Consider the following 21,114-nt stretch of genomic DNA (forward strand, 5'->3'; position numbering starts at 1 on the left):
CACTTAAATATTTAAGTGAATACTTAATACAACCTGAGACTCATTCCAAAGCAACACATGATTATTTTCTGAATCTTTTTAATGGTTGCATTGTGTTCTACTGTATGGATGCACCATTCCCAATCAGTTCCCTATTAACGGATATTTGGGTTATCCCTAACTTTTGCTATGACAAATAGCACTGCAATAACCTTGTATACCTATTGTTTCCATGTGTGGAGCTGCACCTTCAGAATAAGGTTAGGGTTAGAAGTATAACTGCAAGGTATAAGAATAAACACAAGTAATTTTGTACTCCGCGGAACTTGAACCATTTTTCCACTCCCACCAGGAAAGGTAATTTCAACGTGTATTTCCATTGTAAGTGAGGTGGAGCGACTTTCTATGTTTAAAGACCATTACGGTATTTTTTCCGAGAATCATCTGTTCATGTCCTTCCCCATTTTCTCCTTTGGCTTTTGCACTTTTTGTTTTCAGTTTTTGAGAGTTCTTGTGATACAAGTTGCAAAGATTTTCTCCAGACTGATCTGATTCACTGGAAATATACTACGACCATCTGGAATGTACTTTAATCTTATCCTAATAAATCACCTTACTACAAGATACTCCTTTGGGGATGAACAGGTTTGATAAAGCCGGCTAAGGACAGACCCATCAAAAGAATTATGTGCTCTTCTAGTAAGTGTTTAGAGACTGTTTCACGTTCTCCAGGTAACACCGCCATCACTCGGCGGTCCAGATGGCAGTCTTGCTTCAGGGAGTCTACTCCACTTGCAGGACCTCTTTGATTGAGTTCACTAAACCTCACAGGGCCGCCTTCCCCGTGTTCCAGTTAGCAAGGGGCCCTCAGCGCCGCGGACACAGCGCAACCTCCGACGCCAGAGAACAATAGCTCCTCGATGCGTCTCCAGAGATGTCAAGGAGGAACGAACCCAGCGGCCAGGAGACTGCACCTCACGACTGATGAGAGGGAAGGCATCGGTTTCTAAGTTCTCAAAACTTACAGGTGAGCTTCTGCTAAGAGTAAACGCCCGCGGCTCGCCGCCCACGGCCTCTCTCTTGAGGTGGCACCTGGTCCTCCGACACGCGGAAGCATCACGGATGAGCGTCACGAAGGCAGAGCGGCCAATCACGCGCCGCCTTCGCCCAGATCCCTCCGCACGAGGCAGCCCCGCAGCCGCAGGTGGCCCCGGCGAGTACTTCCACCTTCCCTTCCCGTGATGCCCCGGGGCTGACCTCCGACCTCGCTGGCCCGCCCCTCCCCTCGGCCGCTTCCCTTACTGAGCTTGCTGAGCTCCGGGGCCCGCGGAGCTCGCGCCAGGCTCCTGGGAAAGGACGGGGAGTGTTACCGGGGAGCAGCTGCTCCATCGTGCCTCGAGGCCCCGATCGGGCTAGGCCGACGGCCTCCCTCCCTTCACCTTTCCTCTCCTGGCGGGGTTCGGCGGCGGGCGAGTGACTGCGGCCACGCCTGAAAGGCGACTCTCCTGTGAGTGGGCCAGAACGCGAACATGGCGGAGCGGGGAGGCTGGCGGGAGGCGGGAGGCGGGAGGCGGGAGGCGGGAGGCGGGAGGCGGGAGGCGGGAGGCGGGAGGCGGGAGGCGGGAGGCAGGAGGCAGTGGCGCTGGCCTGCGGCGCGTTCGGACCGGCTGTGGGGCGGGGCAGGGCGGAGCGGAGCCGTGCGGCGGGGCGGGGCCAGGCGGCGGGGCCTGGTTTCCTCCCTCAGCGCCATTTTGTGGCAGCGAGACCCACAAATAAAGGGGAGCGCAGGGGTTGCGGCGGGACTAGGAGCGCGGCGGGGCCGGCGGCAGAGCTGTCCGGCTGCGCGGTGGCCCGGGGGGCCCGGGCGGCAGGGCAAGCAGCGCGGCCTCGGCCTATGCGACCGGTGGCGCCGGCGCGGCTTCCGCCTGGAGAGGTAGGTGCGGGCCGGCTGGCGGGAGCGGACGCGGGGGACCTCCGGGGCCTGAGGGCTGATGCGCAGCCGCCCCCGGCGGGTAAGGGGCGGGCAGGGCCCGAAAGGCCACACGGGCCTGGTGCGGCACCGGTCTCTCGTGAGCCGCCCTACCTTCCCGCCTGCGGGGAACACTTCCGCCGCTTCGAGGCCATTTTATCTCCGTCCTCCGTCCCCAAGGCCTGGGGTGAGAGGGGTGCTCTGGCGGCCGGAGAGACCGGCCACTCACGGAGGCCGGAGGATGCCCTCCCCGGGCTGAGCGGCGGCGCTCGTTTTTTCCTCGCCTCGGTGTCGCCCCCTTCACCTCCCTTGGGCCTCTCCCGAGGACCTGGCGGCACTAACGAGTTCAGCAAGGAAAAAAAGAAACATTCGTTCCCTACATTTCATGTCACGCAGTAGGATGTTACTACGTTCTCTTGTAGACTTCCATTTTTAAGTGAGTATGAGCATTCTGAGGAAAGAAACTGAATTATTGCAGATTTTTGTGAAATCCAAGTCTTACCTTGGATCCCTGTGAGACAGTTACTAGATTTTTTTTTCACCGTTTTTCATAAGTCTGTGTACACGTAATGGAAAAGCCCGAGTTCTTGTTTTGATAAGAAAGTCACTTGGTTGTTTGATCCCAAAGGATTAGCTTAACATTATCAAGGACTAGCATAACTGTGATTATGTAAAAAAAAAAAAAAACAAAAAAAAACAAAACCAAAAAACTATTATTTAGTCTGGTAGAGAAATACTTCTATGAGTATGTTACAATTGGAAGTTGTATTTGTGCCTATTTTATCTAGTTTTAGTTAATTCCATTGCTTCGGAAGATAAGTGGACGTCATAGATCCATCACAAGTTCTCGTTTTTTGGATTTTAAAATTTTGACCATTAAGTTTTCTACGATAGATAAACATGTTGTGGACATTTAAAACCGTAATTTAAAACTATGAGCGAAAAATCTTTTCAAGGTGGATACATTTTAATTCATTCAAGTAGCATCTGATTAGCCAAGTCGGGGAAAGATTGCAGTCCGCAAGCTGGCTTGTGATAAGGTTGAGGTTACATTTTAAGGGTTTGGGTAGGTGTGTTTCTTACAGTGCTTTTATATGTTAAGGTATCTTAAGCAGACACATGGTTTAAAAGTTCAGTATTTTTAGTACTTTTTTATTGGCAGAATTTGGACAAGCTACCAGAATTGCTAACTCCTAAAGGATAAAAGTAATAATAATAGTGTGTCCCAGGCACTGCTTGTTTTTACATGGCTCTTTTATGTCTAGCTTTTCCAATTCAACGTTGAGTCATGTTTGCTGAAAATACTTTTGTGTATTGTTTGTCAGAAATAAGCTGGTAGAGATGAAACGCAATGTGTAAAAAGCCCTGTGATGTGGAGATGAGCATTGTCACAATTTGTACAGTACATTAAAGCGTTCAAGGTCTCTTATGGTCTTGTATGTAGTATTGAATCCCCTTGAATATATTGTTTAGCAGTTTTGATCATTATGTATTTGCTTCTTGCTCCTCAAAATTGTATGTTAGTTAGTAGGTCCTTCAGCAAAAGAAGACTGAAGATAGTATTTTGGTTTTATTCTTGTTTTTAATTTTTTTAGTTGTCTCCAAATTTTCTGCCTCTAAATATTTTGTTTCTTGTAGTTACTAAGCTTAACACAGAAAAACTTTTCAGTATCTCCACAATAGTATACTTCATTGTGTATTGTGTATAACAAGATGTTCCATCTGACTAAAATATATTGCTGTAAATATTTTCTGCCTTTGAAGATGTAGTTAATAGAATTTAATCTTTTCTAAGTGCACATTGAAGTTGCCTTTTATGTTCATATTATGTTCATATTTTATTTGAAAAATCTGTATAGCATTTTTATTGTGCTGAAAGCATTAATATTTGCAGCACTTTGTGAGACAGGCAAAATTATCTTTTTGCTGACTTGGAAACTGCAAGAGTTAAAAGACTTGCTTGGAATCACACATGGCAGATAGAGGATAAGGAAAAGATGGCCTTTCAGTTCCTCATCAGTACCTTGCTACTACAGTGTCTGAAGATTGGTGTCTTACATTCAGCTATGATTTGTTTCACCAAGGTACCGTGTCTTCTTACTGAAGTTGTTTTGGCTGGCGCTTGCCTCCGTTCAGAGGGAACTGGGTACCTAACTTTATGATGCTAAGAGCCAGGAAGGTACTGGGATCTGGGATGCTAGGCACCTAACCAGTCTAGACTGAACTCCATACTAAGCTGTTTTTCTGTGTTAAGGCATCAAGAGTAGATGGTGGTCCTGATTTTCTGAGATATATTATCTCTGAATTATCTACATAAATAACTGAAACCTTTATGTAATTTTAAAACTAGTCAATCATGTTACCACCCTTTTGAGGGGCACCAAATTTGAGACCCTTACCCCCAATTTATTAATTAATAGCTGTTTTAATCACCTAATAGCTGATCACCTAATGACTAACAGTCATTTTCATCCTGGAAAATGGGAACTAACTTTGACTTTGAAAAGTGCTGTTATTAAATGTGTGATTCATAAGAACTGAGCATATTTTCTTTATTATTTTCCTTCAGGATTCAACTTTGACTCCTAATGATGTTATGGTCATTCTATTTTTCTGATACTAGAATAGATTGCTCTGAGAACCTAGAATATTCATTGCCTTTATGAATCTAGAATTGACTTTAAATGGTTATTGTGTTTGTCATTTGCGCTAAAAAAAAAATTGCCCTGGGGAATACCAAACTTCTCGGTACATTCGTGTGGTGTGAAAGTCAAAATTGCCAATTAGGTTCTATTTTGACCAAATAGTTGAATGTTGTAGACAGTTGTAAATTTTGAACCTGTTCTAATTTGCCTTTTGCCAGATGGCGCATTTAACTTTGTGGCATATCATCGACTTTCAAGGAAAGATTTACTTTTCATCAGATAAAAGTTGAGGAAGGATTTTCTTTCTAAATACTGAGGCTCTGAATTTCCCAAGTTGGATACCCCAGACAGCTAGAGTGATCTTAAAAGTGACTCTGAGAGTTGACTTAGGAAGTGTAGACATTTATCCAAAATCTGTATTTACTCCTGACTTACATTACAAATACAGAATTTTATTTTTAAAGAAAATTTCAATAAAAAGCACCATTTAATTAAAATCTACTCACCATCAAACTTTTTAAAAAGAACATAAGCCAATGTCAGGAGTTGGAGACCAGCCTGGCCAACATAGTGAAACGCTGTCTCTACTAGAAAAAAAAAAAGAAATACAAAAATTAGCTGGGCATGGTGGTGCGTGCCTGTAGTTCCAGCTCCTTGGGAGGCTGAGGCAGTAGAATCGCTTGAACCCGGGAGGCAGAGGTTGCAGTGAGCCGAGATCATGCCCGTGCACTCCAGCCTGGGCAACAGCCTGGGCACTCCATCTCAAAAAAAAGAAAAAAGGAAAAGAAATTTCAATAATTGCAGGCTGGGCATGGTGGCTCACAACTGTAATCCCAGCACTTTTGGAGGCCCAAGCAGGAGGATTCCTGAGCCCAGGAGTTCAAGACCAGCCTGGGCAACATAGCAAGACCTCATCTCTACTAACAAGAAAAAAAAAACAAATTAGCTGGGCGTGGTGGTTCATGCCTGTGATCCCAGCTACAAAGGAGGCTGAGGCAAGAGGATCAGTTGAGCCCAAGAGATGGAGGCTGCAGTGAGCTGTGATCGAGTCACTGCACTCCAGCCTGGGCGACAGAGTGAGACTCTGTCTCAAAAAAAGAGAGGAAAAAAAAGAAAATTTAAGTAACTTCTGTTTAGAATCCTAAATATTGGAGATGCCAAAGAATTCTGCAGTAAGTGTTAGAAACAGTCGGGAGGACAGTATGATTATTATCCTCAACCTGTGGATTATCTCTTCAGGTTTTTCAAGAAACAGAGTCTGTGTTTTTGATGGGGAGAAGAAACTATTAATTAAATGCCCATTTTGTGCCAGTTACCATGCTAAAGATTAATGTCTGTCTTCAGAAATAGCACAGTATTTGGGCCCTGGTTGTGGTAATTCTTTTTGAGATGGGGAAACTGAGGTGCAGAGATTTTGCTACTTTTGTATTTGCAAAGTTGACAACCTGTTTCAGAATACCAAGGTTATCAGAACTTTCTTCATGTGTTTCTCAGTCCTTTTAATGCCCTTTAAAAACAGATTATCATCTCATTTTTTGCTAAGCTTACAGTTAATTTTATTTTAGTGGAATAAGAATATGGATACCTGTCTTTAAGAAGAGAGTAAGCAAGTAAACCTAGGGAAAGTATCAGATTGTAGAACCACATACCGATGATCCTTGCCAAAATCCTGGCATAGGAATTTGAACCCTGGTGTATGAAAAGTCTGCCCTTTGCATACTCAGGTTTCGCATCCCGTGAATGCTGTATTTTTGATCCGAGTACTGTATTTTTTAATCTGAGTTTGATTGAAAAAAATCCACATATAAATGGACCCATGCAGCTAAAACCTGGGTTGTTCAAGGACCAACTATAATAACTTTTATAAGCTGGAATTTATATTGAATAGCATCCATGATACTTTAGTATTACAACTAAAGTTGTACATACTGAGTAGGTAGGATGCCTTAGTAACTAGATAAAAGGTATACCACCTAGCCATAGTGATAAATATAGCTGTTTTCAAACTGTCATTCACAGATCTCTACCACAGTACCTGTTACATGAAGTTCCTGGTTGGTTCTCAAAATTTTATGTTCGTATATACATAGATACAGATACTGATATACCGGTTAAATATGTACAGCTCAAATAGCTAAAATTGTCTTTAAGATTTTTTAAATTAAAAATGTTTTTGGCCGGGCGCAGTAGCTTACACCTGTAATCCCAACACTTTGGGAGGCCAAAGCAGGCGGATTACCTGAGGTGAGGAGTTCGAGACCAGCCTGGTCAACATGGTGAAACTAAAAATACAAAAATTAGCCGGGCATGGTGGCAGGCACCTGTAATCTCAGCTACTCTGGAGGCTGAGGCAGGAGAATCGCTTGAATCCAGGCGGTGGAGGTTGCAGTGAGCCGAGATCACGCCATTGCACTCCAGCCTGGGCAACAGAGACCGGGCGCAGGGGGAGGGGGAGTGTCTCTGTCTGCTTCTTTCTCTCTCTCTCTTTCTGTATATATATATAGTGTGTGTGTGTGTGTGTGTGTGTGTGTGTAAAATTGATATTTAGCTCCAGACAAATGGGAAATTACAAGGAAATGCCAGATTTGATATCTGGGTTCTAAGACTTTGCAGCCTAATGCATGTGTCATGCTAAAATAGAAGTAGTTAGACATGTGGAGTTAAATATGGTGATGGTTTCTCAGATGATTAAAATGACTGCCACCAGGTTGAGGTAGTTACAAAGCAGCTTTCTGTAATGGCAGCAGAGATAATAAACTGGGCAACAAGGGAGGAACCAATTTAAAGAAAAAAGAATAATATACATTTTATATCATAGTAATATGGTTTATGTCTTCATAGGACAGAGTGACTTGCTCAGTGAAACAGACTGTATACAATTAGCTCAGAAACAAATACTGAGGTTTTTATCTGTTTGCTGTATCCCTTGAGAAAGATTAAAGAGGGAAGGCAGGGTGCAGTGGCTCACGCCTGTAATGCCAGCACTTTGGGAGGCCAAGGCAGTTGGATTGCTTGAGCCCAGGAGTTCGAGACCAGCCTGGGCAGCATGGTGAAACCCTGTCTCTACCAAAAAAAAATTACAAAAATTAACTGGGTGTGGTGGCACATGCCTGTAGTCCCAGGTACTCGGGAGGCTGAGGTGGGAGGATCACTTGAGCCTGGGAGGTCAAGATTGCAGTGAGCCATCATCGCACCACTGCACTGTGGTCTAGGTGACAGAGCGAGACTGTCTCAAAAAAAAAAAAAAAAAGCCCAGCACGCTGGCTCATGCCTGTAGTCCCAGCACTTGGGAGGCTGAGGTGGGCAGATCACCTGAGGTCGGGATTTCCAGACCACCCTGACCAACATGGAGAAACCCCGTCTCTACTAAAAATACAAGGAAGTTAGCCGGGCGTGGTGGCGCATGCCTGTAATCCCAGCTACTTGGGAGGCTGAGACAGGAGAATTGCTTGAACCCAGGAGGCGGAGGTTGCGGTGAGCCGAGATCGCGCCATTGCACTCCACCCCGGGCAACAAGAGGGAAACTCCATCTCCAAAAAAAAAGAAGATTAAACAGAGAAAGAAGCAAGCCAGTAATCTAAGATCAATTTATGATTTTTCCTCTAAATTCTGCTTTCTTCAACACAATTTACTTAATCTGAAAACCAGGGTTTAATAACAGTATGATTAGAATGTTTCATTTATAAAGTGGAGTTGAGATTGTACGTAGTATAAAACATGCTGTTGGAAGATTATCTCCTTTTGAGGAATCTCAAAATCAAGTGGGAGAAATCAAGTAGTCTTGGTGTGTGTGTGTTTTCTTTGTTTGTTTTAATGAGAGACAGGGTCTTACCACATTGCCCGGGCTCGGTTCAAACTCCTAGGCTCAAGCAGCTCTCCTGCCTCAGCCTCCCAAAATGCTGGGATTACAAGTGTGAGCCACCACACCAGCCTCAAGTAGCTTTCGAGATGACGCCACAGCACTCCAGCCTGGCAACAGAGTGAGACTCCATCTCAAAAAAAAAAAAAAAAATTCAGTTTAACATACCAAGCTTTTGGTCAAATTTCTAGTAGTTTAGAATTTATAATAAGTATGGGTAATTAAAATAAACCATAAACACTTTAAAGTAAGGGAAGATTCATGAGTATACTATTAGAAATAATAACTAGGGCTGGGCGTGATCCTTCCACAGGTAGTTCTAGCTACTTGGGAGGCTGAGATGAGAGTATGACTTGAGCCCAAGAGTTCAAGACTAGCCTGGGCACTATGGTGGGTCCCCATCTCTTAAGAAAGAAAGAATAGGAAAAACTAAATTAGTATAAGAACTAATTACTTAATTTGTATAAGTTATGAATATGCCAAATGCAATTTAGATGCTTTTTCAAAAGAGCACTGGTACTCAGAACCCTGATTCAATTTTTTAATCCTCATAGAATTTTTATATAAAGATTTTATGTTTGTCAGGTTAGCTCTTCATGTCGTATACTTTTTTTTTCCAACCTTGTATTTTAATGTGGTGTTTATGTTTATTACACATTTTTTCTTTGTCTTTTTTTTTTTTAGTGTGTGGATTTGTAGTTTAATGAATAATAGCTGCTATTAGCATTCGTTCTAAAAAACAGCATAATAAAGTGTTCCCTACTTGAATTCATTAACCTATCTTTGAAACAGGGTTAAGTGAATTTTGTATAATAAAGAAGCTAATTTTGAGATACAGAATATTTGGCATAAAATTAAATACTGTAGGAATATTTTTATTAAGGTGTGACATACATGTGTATGTGAGTTTTTGTTGTTTGTTTGTTTGAGATGGAGTCTCTGTTGCCCAGGCTGGAATGCAGTGGCGCACCATCTCGGCTCACTGCAACCTCCGCCTCCCAGGTTCAGGCGATTCCTGCCTCAGTCTCCCTAGTAGCTGAGATTACAGGCGTGTGCCACTACGCCGGGCTAATTTTTTTAATTTTTTGGTAGAGACCGAGTTTCACCATGTTGGCCAGACTTGTCTTGAACTTCTGACCTCAAGTGATCCACCCACCAGCCTCCCAAAATGCTGGGATTACAGTCGTGAGCCATCACGCCCAACCAGTGTAACATATATTTTAAAATATGTAATAGGATGGGCGTGGTGGTTCATGCCTGTAATCCCAGCACTTTGGGAGGCCAAGGCGGACGGGTTGCAATGTCAGGAGTTCGAGACCAGCCTGACCAACACGGTGAAACCCCGTCTCTACTAAAAATACAAAAATTAGCCAGATGTGGTGGCACGCACCTGTAGTCCCATCTATTTAGGGGGCTGAGGCAGGAGAATTGCTTGAACCCTGGAGGCGGAGGTTGCAGTGAGCTGAGATCGCGCCACTGCACTCCATCCTGGGCGACAGAGTGAGACTGTGTCTCAAAAAAAATAAAAATAAAATATATAATATGTCTAAAAAACTATTGGGCAGTAGTAAATTATGGCTGTGGTAGGTACTACCTTACTTTAACAACATAATGCTGTAAAAGGAAAGACTTAAACTGGTATTACCCTTTTATAGCTCCTTAGCAATATGCATAGGATACTACTTGAGGTCATTATATTTCTCTTCACCCTTTATGGCGACATCAAATGATTTGAATGGCTGATCAGCTTTTTTACGAGGGAATTTTTAAAAACTACCCAATAACTATAATAATGGAAGATGTTAACAAAGGAAGATCTGGGTACAGAGTATATAGGAACTCTGTAATATCTTTGCCACTTTTTTGTAAATCTAAAACTATTTTAAAATTGTTTATTTAAATTCTAATTATTCAACAGTAATTTAGTTCACTAATAAATTGATTTGAAAGAGTCAGTATTTTTTATTCCTACTTTCACTGGAAGAAAATCAATTGAACTTGTTTTCCGCAACTTTTTTTTTTAGGATTCAAGATGACCAACGAAGAACCTCTTCCTAAGAAGGTATGGGTTTTGGTTTTGGGTTTCTTTGTTTTGTTTTGGGTTTTTTGGGGGTTTTTTTAAGCACTTTTAAAAAAAATAGACTTGAAGGGATTATCGTTGTTTGCTTATTTTTCATTTATTTGCCTTTATAACAATAATAGCATTGGAGTTGTACAGTGTGCCAGATATTGTATCTTATATCCAGTATATTTTTTAGAATATTTTCAGATTTTGGAAAACTTTAGTTATAATAATATTCCCATGGTCTACTCTTAATGTTCATTATGTAAATATTTCCAGGTACATATATACAAATAATGTCAAAAATGGACATTATATTATTATTCTTTTCCTAGTGTAAATCCCTTTGATTGTAATTAAAAACTACTTTATTAAAAAAATGATTATAGCTAATTTTCAAATTCTTTTTCTCTGAAGTTTTGTTGTCTAGTCTCAAATCTCCCCCTGTTGTGCATTCCTACCTTGAGTTTAATTACTCTTACATACACACACACACACACACAGTGGCTGTTATAAAAGAGGTAACATCGTCTCTAGGAGGAATTTGTGATTCAATTGGGAAAGCTTACTAAACTTAATATTTAAGTGAATAATTTAGATATTACAGAAGTTTCCTATTGTGGAGTCAGATTACTCATAAAATGAATAAAGGATTGTATTATGCTTTCATAATCTGAGAATTACTGTGTACTCCCTCTGGTACCCTTTGATTTTCCTCCCTTGGAACAGGGTCTTGCTCTCTTGCCCAGGTTGGAGTGCAGTGGTGCAATCTTGGCTTACTGCAGTCTCCGCCTCCTGGGCTCAAGCGATCATCCCACCTCGGCCTCCTGAGTATCTGGGGGCTACAAGTACGTGCCACCACGCCCAGCTAATTTTTGTATTTCTTGTAGAGATGGGGTTTTACCATGTTGCCCAGGCTGGTCTCGAACTCCTGGGCTCAAGAGATAGCCACCTGCCTCTGCCTTCCAAAGTGCTGGGATAATAGGCATGAGCTGCCTCTGGCAGCCTTTCAATATATTACATTATAATAGTTCCCTCATTCCATTTTATGATAATACTATTTTACTGGTTAGTATTATAATTTGAAACATTTTTAAGGAAAAAAATTTAAGTGTCTTGTAAGGGAATACTAATAAAGCCTTTATTTTATTTTTATTTTTTATTTTCTGAGACAGAGTCTCACTCTGTCGCCCATGCTGGAGTGCAGTGGTACAATCTTGGCTCATTGTGGCCTCATACCCCAGCTTATGCGATCCTCCCACCTCTGCCCCCCAAAGTAGCTCAGACTACAGGTGTGCCACTACGCCTGGCTAATTTTTGTATTTTTTGGTAGAGATGGAGTTTTGCCATGTTACCCAGGCTGATCTTGAACTCCCGAGTTCAAGATATACTCCCGCCTCAGTCTCCCAAAGTGCAGGAGGCATGAGCCACAATGCCCAGCCAAAGCCTTAATTTTATACTGAGGTAGGAGAGGTATCTCACCTTTACAGCCTTTATTTGGTGTAGTGAATATACTGTTTCTCAGTTTTTGAAGCATGTTAGCTTATGCCCTTCTTTCAGCTTTTTGTTTTGAAATAATTATAGATTCATAGGAAGTTGCAAATAAATGTACAGAGAGGTTCTGTGCAACTTTCACTGAGCCTGCTTCATTGTTAACATCTTGCGTGACTAGCAGACATCTCTAATAGCTATGAAAATCAGGGAATTGACATTGGTACAATCCACAGAGCTTATTCACATTTCACGTTATACTTGCACTGTTATTGGGGGAAGTGGGGAAGAGCTATATGCACTATTATCATGTCTAGCTTTGTGTAACCATCATTAATCAAGATACATATCTGAACTATCACCATAAAGCTTCATCGAGTTATTCTTTTATAGCCACATATACCCCGTCCCTCTCCATGCCTGACCCCTGGCAACCACTAATTTATCTCCATTTGTATAATTGTTACTTCAGAGTGTTACATAAATGTAATCATGTAGTATGCATCTTTTTGAGACTATTTTTTTTCTTCCACTTAGCACAGTTTCCTTAAGGCTTATACAAATTGTTTCATGTATCAGTAGTCCTGTTTCTTTTTATTGCTTAAAGTGTTCCATGGTGTGGCTGTATGATAGTTTAATCATTTGCCTGTTAAAGGACATTTGGATAGTTTTCAGTTTTTTAGCTTTTACAAGTAAAGCTGCTTGCATGTTTTCATTTCTTTGAGATACATGTTTAAGAGTGCAACTGCTGAGTTATATGGCACATTCATTTTTAGTTGTATTAATAAAAGGAACTGCTATACTTCTTCAGATACCATTTTTACATTCTCACCTGCAGTGTAGGAAACTTCAGTTTCTCTGAATCCTCACCAGCGTTTGGTGTTGCCACTAATTTTTATTTTAGCCATTCTAATCAGTGTGTGGTGATACCTGGGGTTTTAATGTGCATTTTCCTAATGATGATGCCCATTGTTAAGATACCAAATAGTTTACCTTAAAAAAAAAAACTTTTGTAATAAAATACTTTTTTAAAAAATCATAATATGTACTGAGCCGTTTAAATCTCACACTTGGGAGATGTTTCATAGGTCTCATTATAGAACTTTGTGTCTTCAGGAAGATCACTAAATTCATATTGTAATTCTCTTTATAGGTTCGATTGAGTGAAACAGACTTCAAAGTTATGGCAAGAGATGAGTTAATTCTAAGGTAAAATGTTCTCTGTTCAAAAACAAAGTCTTTCTATAGAACATTATATTGTGACTCTACACTGTAATTGTCTTTGTGCCAGATACTGTTTTTAATGTTGTTCTATCCTCAAATAATTTAATGTACTTTTTGAGCATACTATGACCTATTTCTTATATTAACACCGAGGAAAACGTAACACTTTAAAGAACTACTAGGAAGCTATAAGTTTAACAAATATATGGCTTGTTTTGTGTAGTTTTTCCTTTCGTGTTTTAACATTTGAAAAAGAAATGTAATCCTAAAAGATGCACTTATATTTATGGAAGAAATACATAATTTACTAATGAAGTGAGGTTACTTTTTCTTATTAGTGTGACCTTCACCAGCTCATATAACTTCATACTCTTCATTTTCTCATCTGTAAGTTGAAGAGGTTGGGTTAAGTTATTGTTAAAGGTGACTTCCAGTTCTGAATTTCTGCGGTTATCTTGTAAATGTCTTACAAAAGCAGATTGTCAAGTACAACGTATAATCTTTTTAGATTGTGTAAGAAATCAGGAAGTAGGATGTTCTGTGTTTTATAATTTAAATATATTCTTTCTGTATTTTATTGCTATGGTTAGTAAGTTTCTTGATAACTTAGATAAAAATAAAATGAGTATTTTAACAGGCTGAAAGCGGAGGAGAGAAAAGATGTTTTGTGAGATAGGCTAACACAGATTTTGTTGTTTCCTAGAGTGTGACAATTTCCTACTTTCACCTTTGGACAGCTACTGTATTATGAACACACTTTTTACCTTTTTTTTTTTTTTTTTGCCATAATCTCATACATAGGACAGTTTCCATTGCATACCTTTGTCTTTCTGCACATAAAATTTAAATTTTTGTTATTCTAAAACACTTCTGTCTTATGCTGAAGTATATACTTAAGAGACACTACTACTCAATGCTGGGGTTTTTTTTGTTTGTTTTAATGTGCATATAAATTATAATAGAGGTGAGGTGCTGCTCAGGCTGGTCTTGAATGCCTGGCCTGAAGTGATTCTCTCACCTTGGCCTCCCAAAGTGCTGGGATTACAGGCATGGGCCACCATGCCTGGCCATGATTTTTTTTTTCCCTATCTCTGGCATTGTATACTTTTTTTAATGCCTTCTTACATAATTGCTCTGGTTAGTCTGTGCAGTCATTTTTTTGATTTAACTGTAGGAGGGGAAAAATCAGTAATCTTAATAAAGAATCATAGAAATGTTTTATTTTAAGATACCTTTAAGGTTTCTAAATCATATGCAGTGTATTTCCTTGAGGTCAGTTTAACATCTTTCCTTAGGGAATTCATGTAAGACTTTTAGGTGAGTTTTTTCTCTTTGATTCCCTTGGAGATTTTAAACCAGCTGCTACTTATTTAACTAGTCTGTGCCTTCTATCCTTGTGATATACATGTTCTTGCTTCAGTTTTTATATTTTTCTGTACTTCTAAAATAAATCGTTCTTTTATAGCCTCCACTGAAGATCTTTCTCTATACATCCCCAAATATTTGGTAAACTGTACGTGTCCTAGGTTGTAAGTGCCATAAAAATAAAGCATGGCCTTGGCTGAACATCAGTGTTTACATAGAAAGTGGATTAGTTTGGTATTAGGAAGGTTTTTCTTTTTCTTTTCTTTTTTTTTTTTTTTTAAGACAGAGTCTCGCTCTGTCACCAGGCTGGAATGCAGTTGCGCGATCTCGGCTCACTGCAGCTGCCGCCTCCCGGTCAAGCGGTTCTCCTGCCTCAGCCTCCCAAGTAGCTGGGACTACGGGCATGCGCCACCATGCCCTGCTAATTTTTTTGTATTTTCAGTAGAGACGGGATTTCACTGTGTTGGCCAGGATGGTCTTGATTTCTTGACCTCATGATCTGCCCGCCTCGGCCTCCCAAAGTGCTGGGATTACAGGCACGAGCCTTTTTGTTCATTATGTTGTAATATTAATAACTCATGACAAGCCTGTTTTTAAGATTATAAAATGGTTTTCTAAAGCCAAATTTTAATTAATTGTACCTGAAGAGCAGCTTGAAAACATGGCTCTTAAGTATGCAGGATAGCAGACATTCAGGGCAGGGTGCTTTCCATTAGGAACTGCCTAATAAGACTAGGAAAAATCTTTATTGCTAAGAGGACCTAGCAGTGTATATATTCAGGGTAGAGAAGTATAATGAAGAACAACGGTCCCCTTGTATTCTGATAGCATATGGCATTTATGCAGGTTTCTGACAGTTAGATGTGATTGTTAAATTACAGTCTTGAAAAATGTTATATTCTCCCCCTGTGTTTACAGGCAGAAATTGATACTACCTTGAGAAGAGTCACATGGTATTTTCCCAAAAGAGCCAAGATAAAGAACCTTCAATTCTACATAATGAGGCACATTTCTAATATGCCTTTTGTTCTAAGTGGACAACATATGAAAGCAGCAGTAGGATTTTTTTTTCAGCTTCTATAATCCAGGATTATCCTGAACATCAGTGATATCAAAGTGAATCTGGGGTTTGATCTCACCCAGAGCATGCTTGGCATGTTCTCAGCAGAAAACACCTTCTCTATATATCTCCTTTTACCTGTTTCCTGTAAAATGGGAAGGAATAATGAGGGACTATTTTATTATCAGTTAAACTAGATTTAGGCCGGGTGTGGTGACTCAGGCCTGTAATTTCAGCAGTTTGGGAGGCCAGGGTGTGAGGATCATTTGAGCTCGGGAGTTCAAGACCAGCCTGGGCAACATAGTGAGACCCCATCTCTACAAAAAAATGAGCCATGTGCCTTTGGTCCCAGCTATACAGGAAGCTGAGGCAGGGACATCGCTTGAGCCCAGACCCTGTTTGCGCCACACTGCACTCCAGCCTGGGGGACAGAGCGAGACACTGTCTAAAAAAAACTAGATTTAAAATGAAAAATCCAGAAGAATGATCAGTATTACTAAAATCTGTGAGTTTATAGATATCTTCTAGTTTATTTAATAAAAACTATTTTATCGTAACAACTAATGTATGGATTTTTTTTTTATTAGATGGAAACAATATGAAGCATATGTACAAGCTTTGGAGGGCAAGTACACAGATCTTAACTGTAAGTTTGAGTTTTAGCTTCCTAAAGACTGAATAATCTCCTTTTGATTGTTAAAATCAAAAGGATAATTGTTTTTATTAAAGCAAATGTAATTTTTCTCGTGTTTTATTATAAGAACTGTACATAGGCACTGTGTTGGGTGCAAGAAAATATAAAGATGAATGAGACACAGTCTCAGTCATTGGAGAAGACAGAGGTGTAATACTCATGTAATGGCATGACTTAGCAAAATTATATGCAAGGTTCTGAGTATAGATGCAGTAACTCAGAACTACTTGAAACTTTTCTTACTTGTCCCTAACCCCTTCTGCATAGGAATTTGACTTGAAGCATGAGTTACTAGTCTAGAAGAGAAATAAACAGAAGCAACCAGTAACAGATTTATGACAGCTTAAATCAATATATATAACTTAATTTAATATATACAGATTTTTTTAAATCTGCTGAAAATAACAGCGTTTATCATTTTAAGCCATTTTAGTCTCACTTTTTACTGTTTGAATCACATACTATTTGTTGAGTATAAAAACCAATATATATTGTTTTCTAACTTCAGAAGGGTTAATACCCTGAAATTCTAATTTTGCGTGACTGTGTTACCCATAGAAGTCATGAACATTATGAAAGTTTAAGGCTAGGCACAGTGGCTCACACCTATAATCCCAGCACTTTGGGAGGCCAAGGTGGGAAGATCACTTGAGCCCAGGAGTTTGAGACCAGCATAGGCAACATAGGGAGACCTTGTCTCTACAAAAAAAAAAAAGAGTCAGGAGGATCACTAGAGCCCGGGAGGTCAAGGCTGCAGTGAGCCCTGATTGTGCCACTGGACTCCTGCCTGGGTAACAGAATAAGATCCTGCCTCAAGTTTAAAATACGAATTGTCCAGCAGTTATTACTATTTTATTTATTTATTTGTTTGTTTGAGACAGGGTCTCGCACTGTTGCCCAGGCTGGAGTGCAGTGGCACAATCTGGGCTTAGTGCAACCTCTGCCTCCCAGGTTCAAGTCATTCACCTGCCTCAGCCTCCCAAGTAGCTGGGATTACAGACATGCATCACCACGACTGGCTAATTTTGTATTTTTAGTAGAGACGGTGTTTCACCGTGTTGGTTAGGCTGGTCTGAAACTCCTGACCTCAGGTGATCTACCTGCCTCAGCCTCCCGAAGTGCTGGGATTACAGGCGTGAGCCTCTCTGCCCAGACAGCATTTTTATATTAAATAGGTTAAAACATACTAATCAGGATTTTGTGAATACTGTATAACACAGATGTTTTCTGTCTTCTGTTGGGAATAGATGAAACTATAAAAACATAATTTAGTTAGTAGTCATGGAGCACTATGACACCATTGTCTCCTAAAGGAGCTCTCATGACCAGGAAAAAATTCGCCTGTTATAAAAGTAGTTAGGATGGAAACTAAAGACTTGATTAATTTTTTGACCCTAGTTCTTATTGTTCTTGACAGAGGTATTTAGAACTTGATCTTAAAATTGTATTTATAATTTTTTTTTGAATCATCAGCTAATGATGTAACTGGCCTAAGAGAGTCTGAAGAAAAACTAAAGCAACAACAGCAGGAGTCTGCACGCAGGGAAAACATCCTTGTAATGCGACTAGCAACCAAGGAACAAGAGATGCAAGAGTGTACTGTAAGTATTTCAAGTTATATAAATGTCTTTAGTTGAGGAATTGGTTTTTAGTCCACATTATTACATGTTAATTTTAAACATTTAATGCTAAATATAAGAGCTTATCTTTTATAGGTACGTACGCTTTGAGCTTTAAGAATACTAGATGAAAAATTTTGATAATGTCTCATTTAGACTGTTTTTTATGGCCAAGAAGGCAAAGTTTTAAGTTTTTTTTGAAATTTTCATGCCTTATAAGTATTAGTTCATCAATTCCAGACATTTTTCAGATACCTTGGTGTCTGAGGATGTAATCAATAAAAGAGCATTTGCTCTTTATTGCTTTACTTTCACTGATTAGGAAAGCCATCTGAGGACTTTATCTCTGCTCTCTTGTCCCCTCTGTGTATAGAACTGTTTTTCCTAGTGTCAGCAACCTCTTTAGTGTCTCCTTTTTAATTGTTAGAACTTTGATGTGTACTGTGTAGTATTTACTATGTCTACGTAGATCTGAAATCTAGTGACATAATTGATCATCCAGCTCTGGTAGTTTAGGCTCAATCTTACGGTGTAATTATACAAAATAATTAGAGACAGCTGTATCCTTGTTTCTGATTTTAAAATCTGAATGTTTCTTCAATTCTTTTTGTACTCTCCATTCATTTGGTACATATAGAAGTCTTCTTATGTGTTATTAAAGTCTTCTAAGATAGTATTCTGGTCATTGGAGACACCAAAAATCTATGGGCACAGTCCTGTTCCTGTTTCTTTTGCCAATAGAATGTTCCTTAAGGTTCAGTCACAGTCCTTTTACTTCCCTTACAGAGATTGTTTAAATTTCCACAAAAGCACGTATTTACTCTTCTTTCACTTGTTACTAAATGACTTCTTCACATTTTACTTTGCTAAAGGCTGGCTTTTATCATTTTCTTTACTTTTTTTTCCCACTAACCCCCCCGCCCTTTTCTTGAGACAGGGCCTCTCTCTCATCCAGGCTGGAGTGCAGTGGTGTAATCACACCTCACTTCAGCTTCCCGAGTAACTGATTTCAGGTGTGCGCCACCAAGCGCAGCTAATTTCTTAATTTTTGTAGAGATGAGGTCTTCCCTATGTTGCCCAGGCTGGTCTTGAACTGCTGTACTTTGGCAATCCTTACTCCTTGGCCTCCCAAAACTGTTGGGATTATAGGTGTGAGCCATCGCACCTGGCCCATTATCATTTTCTCTACCTTCTTAACACATTTTGTCCTTTTGTTTTTATCAGTTTTGTTGTAATTCTTACCACCACTGATACTTCTTTCTCCATAGTTACTAATGAATGTTTTAACAAATTTCCCTTTACACGAAAAATGGATCTTACCTTTAGACTGCTAGCACTTGGGAGATAGAGTGTGAATAGAAGGTGTTGATGGTAATATCTCATAGGATCAGAATGTCTTGAATTCCATTTCTCTTCCGGATTCCTACTCTTGACATCACAGTTGATGTGTGCACATCACAATGTTTGTGCTATTCATGCACATCTGATTCTCCATCTGTCCTCTATGCGCTGGCAGTTTTGATCATATTACGCCTGGTCAAGGCCTTCGGTGATACCTCATCACTCTTGTCTCCTCGACCTGGATTTTAAGGTTATTTCAACTATAATGGAACCTAACCTTTTCCAGCTTTTTTTTTTTTTTTTTTAAACAGCTGTCACCTGCATACGCCAGCTGAACAACTTCCTGTTCTTCCAATTATAATACAAGTGAGGTTTTGCAGACAGGGCAGGGCAGCAGGAGCAAAATCACAAGGAAAGGTCAAGATTATATATGGCAGATGAGGATAAAGTTTCAGGTGAGAGTGAAAAAAGATGAGGTCAGCCTGGAATCTTGGGTATTCTAGAAGAGAGGGGACTACTGAAGAATTTTTCAGCCAAGAGATGTATGTGATGGATCAGATTTAGATTTACATTTCAGGTAGATCACTCTGACTTGAATATGAAAGACAGATTTGAGAGGAACAGGACTTTAAGCAAGAAAACCAATTGTGAGGCTGTTAAAATAGTTCACATGAAATACATGAAGCCACTGGTGGTAGCAGACAGGACAGAATAGGTGTTTTGGAGGCACAATCAATGGGACTTGTTTAGTTTGGATGCTGTTGTGGAAGGAATGAAAAAAATCTAGGGAGGAATCACAGCTTCAGATTTGTCTTGTTTGACTGAGTAACGATGCTACTAGGATAGATCCTACAAAGATCAAATTTTAAAAGAAGAGTAGAGTGTGGTGTTAGGAAAACAGGAAATCCAGCATTCCCTCCTCCTTCCCCAAAATACAAAGTGATTCAAACAAAGGCATACATAAAGTTCTGTACAATACGAATTTAAAATTGTTCGTTAGATTTGGCAGTTAAGAGGTTGTTGGCCAAGGAAGCCAAAAGATGTTGGATACCCCTGCTCTAGAGGAACTGTCAAGTGGGAAGTGAGAGAAACTGAATTTAAAGAGTAGAAAGAATGGGAGTGATGTACTATAGGAGTTTGGAGGGAATAGGTTAAGCGAATGGTTGAAAGGATTGGCCCTGAGAAGGAGGGTTTCTTACCCTCTTGAGTGAAAAATAGTGGAAAGGTTTGTATTAGGTACCTGTCCTTTAAAACAGAGCTGCTGCATTTACCCTTGGTGTTTCAAATTAAGCTAAGCTTAGAAAAAATAAAATATACATCCTTAGGAATCTATTTGTGTAGATCTTTTGTTTGTCCAGCATACTAACTCATCCATTTGATCTTTTAATAATAATGCTTTATTTCTTTGTCTACATGCAGTCTTTGCCAAGTACATCAGTAGTCAATTTAGTTTTGAGCGTAAGGCATAAATTAGCCACGTGGTTACTATATTCTTAAGTATATACTGTATTCTTAACTATATTTTATTTTGTTGGTAAGTAAAATCTGTCATTTTTGTTCACCTCAGTGGTATTTCTGTTTTTCATTTAGTCTTTTGCCAATCAACTCAAAATAGATTTAGGAATAAAACTAACTTTGAAAACACTTTACTCAGTGTTCTCTTCCCTAGAACATGGAATTTATTCTAGTCAGATTCACCTCTCTTTTCATGAATGAAAGTGTTGACTATTGGGTCTTTGTAAAGCTAAATAGTAACTGAGTCTCAGTCAGTGCTGTAGACTGTTTTAATCAGTCGTGTCAGTACAT

General features: G+C 39.9%; 1 protein-coding gene across 4 annotated transcripts in view; it reads left to right on the plus strand.

The window, feature by feature from the left end:
* Window positions 1-66: 66 nt before the first annotated feature.
* Window positions 67-21,114, plus strand: part of WTAP (WT1 associated protein) — a 30,435-nt gene continuing 9,387 nt past the window's right edge. For 2 of the 4 annotated variants that reach the window (XM_003807392.6, XM_008959504.5), the window contains exons 1-5: window positions 67-1,486; window positions 10,477-10,514; window positions 13,159-13,214; window positions 16,242-16,300; window positions 17,822-17,949. In XM_003807392.6, coding sequence (XP_003807440.1) covers window positions 10,485-10,514; window positions 13,159-13,214; window positions 16,242-16,300; window positions 17,822-17,949 — 273 coding nt within the window. In that variant the 5' untranslated portion in view covers window positions 67-1,486; window positions 10,477-10,484. Of the gene's footprint in view, window positions 1,487-1,699; window positions 1,913-10,476; window positions 10,515-13,158; window positions 13,215-16,241; window positions 16,301-17,821; window positions 17,950-21,114 lie in introns of those variants that run through there. The other 2 variants (XM_008959503.5, XM_057302617.2) reach the window with 2 other exon arrangements.

Source organism: Pan paniscus, chromosome 5 (assembly GCF_029289425.2).
Source record: "Pan paniscus chromosome 5, NHGRI_mPanPan1-v2.0_pri, whole genome shotgun sequence".
Classification (NCBI taxonomy): domain Eukaryota; kingdom Metazoa; phylum Chordata; class Mammalia; order Primates; family Hominidae; genus Pan; species Pan paniscus.